This window comes from Eurypyga helias, unplaced genomic scaffold, assembly GCF_000690775.1.
Source record: "Eurypyga helias isolate BGI_N326 unplaced genomic scaffold, ASM69077v1 scaffold4910, whole genome shotgun sequence".
Lineage (NCBI taxonomy): Eukaryota > Metazoa > Chordata > Aves > Eurypygiformes > Eurypygidae > Eurypyga > Eurypyga helias.
In genome coordinates, this window is record NW_010224913.1 from 83,115 (window position 1) to 87,338 (window position 4,224).

The window sequence follows — 4,224 nt, forward strand, 5'->3', positions numbered from 1 at the left end:
TCCTATACCCATTCCTTGGCTGTTCCTTTTTATCAATCAGCTGTACAGATGCTTTGTAGCATGAAAGGGTACTGAGGGTTCAACTCACTGTCTGCATTTCAGATCTTTCTTACTCCAGAGTAGCTCTAGCCCCACGCACCCGTTAGTGACTAACTCCCGAGATGCTGAAGATGCAGGTAACAGCCCAACGGACAACAGCTTTCACCATGCATTGCTAGGAAAATGCAGAGATCCAGCTGCAGAGAGAGAGCACGAATGAGCTGGCTAAACTTCTCCCACTGTGGCATTACCTTTGGGGAAAAAAGAGTTTTTCAAAAACAGATTCTAGCTTTGGTTTTGCATTGTGCAATTATTTCACAAACATTTTCTTAAAACCGCCACCTATACCTGTTGTATTCAACAGTGTTAATTAAATTGTTTTCATACCACATTAAATCACAAGGATACATAGTAATTTAGGAGTTTTCCTTTGCAGAAGGCAGTAAGTGGCCCCTGAAAACAGGATGCATATTATCTCTGTCACCTCCCAAAGCAAAGGAGAAAGCATGCAGAGAACTGTGATTCCGTGACTCAATTTCTCCCTGCAGTGTCATTGTTGCTGCAAACTACTCTGTGCTCACAACTGATCTCTCCACGCTGAAACACCACTGGAAGATTGTGCCCTAATGTAGGTGTCTTGCAGTGCAATTAAAAAAAAAAAAAAAGCCAAACCCAAACTACTTACTGCATGTCTTTTTCAGTGAGGCAACATTTTTCTCACTGAATTGGGGGATTAAAAGGGAAGAAAGCTGTATTAAAGAAGTAATAAGCAACATGAAGACGTATGTTATACTTTTGTTAAATTACTATAATTCAGTGCTTCTGCAGTCTGTCTGCAAATTATATAATTTAGGAATTGCATTTGCTTTTTTTCTCTGAAATTGTCCTGCTCTTACCTTCCCCAACCCTCATCACATAAACTAGTTTTAGGCGATAGCCTGCATCTCAAAGTGATTGCTAGAAATTTAGCAGCTTCATTAATATGCAGATGTATGGTCCAATCTATTCAGTATGCATTATTGTATTTCATTTAAATTAAATACTTACAGAGTGAGTGCTCATAACTGAAAAAATATTTCTTCATTTACCCACAGGAGTTATTTTAATTAGCTTGTGAAGGGAGTACCTTATGGTGCTGCTTCCAGTAGACTTTTGCTTTGTTGCTTTAAAATATCGTTACGGAATCCAATTGACAAAGGCAACATGACATGATGTGCTTAGCAACTGTCTCTTGCCTTTTCTAAGCAAAAATTCTACTTCACAATCCCTGGAACTTTGCTTGAATCCGTACTGCTGCGACAAGTCTGGCAACATAAATATAAAATAATGGAAGCAATCAGATCCTGAAACAGGCAGGTTTTTCTTTGTCATTTCAGATGGCATCAGAGAAAGGGATCACACCACAATCTGTACTGACCCCAATCCAGGCTGCAAGAATCAGCCACGTGTGTCTGATTTATGTAGTTAAGGAGCTTAAGAAAGCAGAAAAAATACGGCAAATCAGTCAACCTCCTAGATAAATCTGTGGTGATTAGCCAAAAAGCTAGAGCAAGTCACCATAGGCTGTAAGCTGTACACTGTTTTAATGAAGGCTTTTCCTTACACGAAATACTTCTACGTTGGGCAGCTGCTGTCCTGACAAGGAAAACAAGACTCGCAGGTTTAAAATACCTATCAGTATATTCTTCAAGGCCCACAGTAAATCACATATACACACACACATGCTTATATATATATATATAAAAATACATGTATATGACAATATAAGTAATTTTACAATGTAGTGTATTACTTCATGGTTGGTTTTCAGATGTGATTAATACCTGTTAAGTGTCAGAAGAAGGAGGTCAGCAAACCCACTGAAGGCTTTGCCAGCACACCCTCCATTCTTTTCTGTTCATGCATTTATTCCTGTGTTTAGTCCTTTAGCACAGCTCACTAATTAAGCTGTTAAAGCCAAAGATATAAAGCTCACAGCCTCTGTAAATCGATTTGTTTTCTATTGATGGTCAGAGCAGGTGACAAACACTGGAAAGAAATCATTTTGTAATTCAATTTTTGGAGCAGTTTCAACACTTTTTAAAAATCCCTATTCACTCCTCTTCTTTTAAGGACATAAGTTTCAATGTTTTCCTTAAAAACGTGGGGCTCGTGGAGCTGTACTAGTAACTGGCTGGAGATCCCATCTCTACATTTCAGCAGAGCAGCCGGCACCAGGGGAAATTCAAGAGCACGATCTCGGTCTGGCTGCTGGGAGCTGGTACCTATAAGGGCAGACAAATACCTGTAAGAACCAGAGCTGCTGGAAACCATGAAAACATGGCTCTTCATGCATCCCATGTTTTGTCACTTCCTGTCTGAGGGAGGGAGTCATTCACAAGCTCTTGGCATTGGATTGGTGTTTCCACACGACTTTCTGTGCACCGCTTTGCAGGGCCCTTAGGAGCACAGTGCTCTTCCCGGGGGCTTTCTGCCCGGGCTCAGTTTCCAGATTAACGCTTGGTTTACTAGACATTTTGCCATCAGAGAAACGCAGGCCGTTTTACGGTGCCCTGAGGGACCTGAGCATCACCCTTCTTAGCCACTGCTCTTCTCATGCTGCAGCAAACGGCACCTGAGGTGCCCACGGCCCCTTGGCACTCCCTGCTCCTACACCAACCACACAAACTCTTGATGCACTGTACCAATGAGAAAGGGATGTATTCAGCCCCAAGAGAGAAAACCCAGCAGGGTCACTCGTCAGTGGCAAACCAGGAGAGCAGAGAATGGAAAACGATGGAAGGAAAGGGTAAATGAACCCAGAGTTTTCTTCTCTTTTTTAAAGCTGTCCAACTCGGTTAACATGTCAGATGATGTCCAGATTAAGCTTTTCTTTAGAGCTGTGATGAAACCCCTCCTTTTTTGTGATAACAGTCTCTGTAATTAAGAGGTCCGTTCAAAGCAGTAGAGCACAAGATAGTAAATATCTCTTGCTATAAGTCTTACTACTGCATTTTGTCATATCACCTAGTGGTTAGCTAATAATTTGTAGCCTTGATTTAATGCGCGAGCCTGCTCATATTCAAGTCAATTTGAGTATAATTGCTGACCTAGTCACCTAGCAAAGGGTTGGACCCCTTGTGCCATTCCTCTGTGTGTATCAGTGCGGGAAAGAAACAAAAGTCTCTCCTCACGAGAGCCATTTTTGCTGCTGGTCAGTTGTTCTTATTTCGGGATCCTGAAAAAGCCCTCTGGGCGGTGGTGTTTCCTCTGCCAGCCATTAGTGCGCTCGCTCAGAGCAGTTGTGGTGTTAGTCATGAAGAGCCATGGCTTCACGGTCTGTTGCAGGGTGTGTTATCTCACCCAAGGTGAGTCGGTCAGACTTGCCAGTCTATGATACAGCTAGTTGTAGAACCACAGAATGGTTCAGGTTGGAAGAGGCCTTAAAGACCATCTAGTTCCAACTCCCTGAGATGCTTATCCTGCCCCTCTTTGGGTAAGTGGACTGGGGGGGGGGGCCCAGATGAACCTGAAAGGACATTTGCATGTCCTCGTCTAGCAGAAGCTGCTAACATCACTCTGAGAAGGAAGGGGTGGAAGGCTGGTATGGCCCTCTGCCCAGAGCTGACACCTCCTGTGCCACCAGCCCAGGTGAGCGATGCACATCCAGGATCTCCCAAGGCACAGGCAGGAGTCTGCCTCTTGCACATCCTTAAATCCCTGCAGCCTCAAGAAACAAGAAAGCCACCAAAATATTGCAATTTGAACTCAGCTGTCTCATGAGCATGGCCAAGTGCCATGAAGGCTGGTTTTTTCTTTCCCCTTATCATATTTATATAACTGACTCTTTCGCACTTTTTTTACTGCAGATTCACCCAAGGACCTAACAGAGCGCCGTCTGCATGGAGACAGTGAAAGCCCTGCTGATTTATGAGGACAAAGTATTGAAAGTTTAAAACCATCTCAGCATTTACAAGCCAAATGGATTTCTTATTTGCACTCTGACTGTTTACCAGATAACAACTGTGGCTTTACTGTGTGAAAGAAAAGTATTCGGTGGAAATAATGCCCCTGATTTTTTGACAGCTGAAAATAAAAATGAAGAAAATGGTTCCTTTGGTAAAGTTTCCGAGATTGCGAAGTACAAACAACAGTATAAGTTTGGATCTACAATTTACTTTATACAAGTTAAAGTATATATATATA

General features: G+C 42.5%; 1 protein-coding gene across 1 annotated transcript in view; it reads left to right on the forward strand.

Moving 5' to 3' along the window:
- The window catches only part of LOC104506236 (protein FAM19A1), a gene marked incomplete at its 5' end in the record, with an annotated part of 44,696 nt that extends 40,474 nt beyond the window's left edge, over positions 1-4,222 (forward strand). The window contains one exon of the mRNA XM_010147128.1: positions 3,888-4,222. Within this exon, the coding sequence (XP_010145430.1) occupies positions 3,888-3,905 (18 nt within the window). The remainder of the gene's footprint in view (positions 1-3,887) is intronic.
- Between the last annotated feature and the right edge of the window lie 2 nt (positions 4,223-4,224).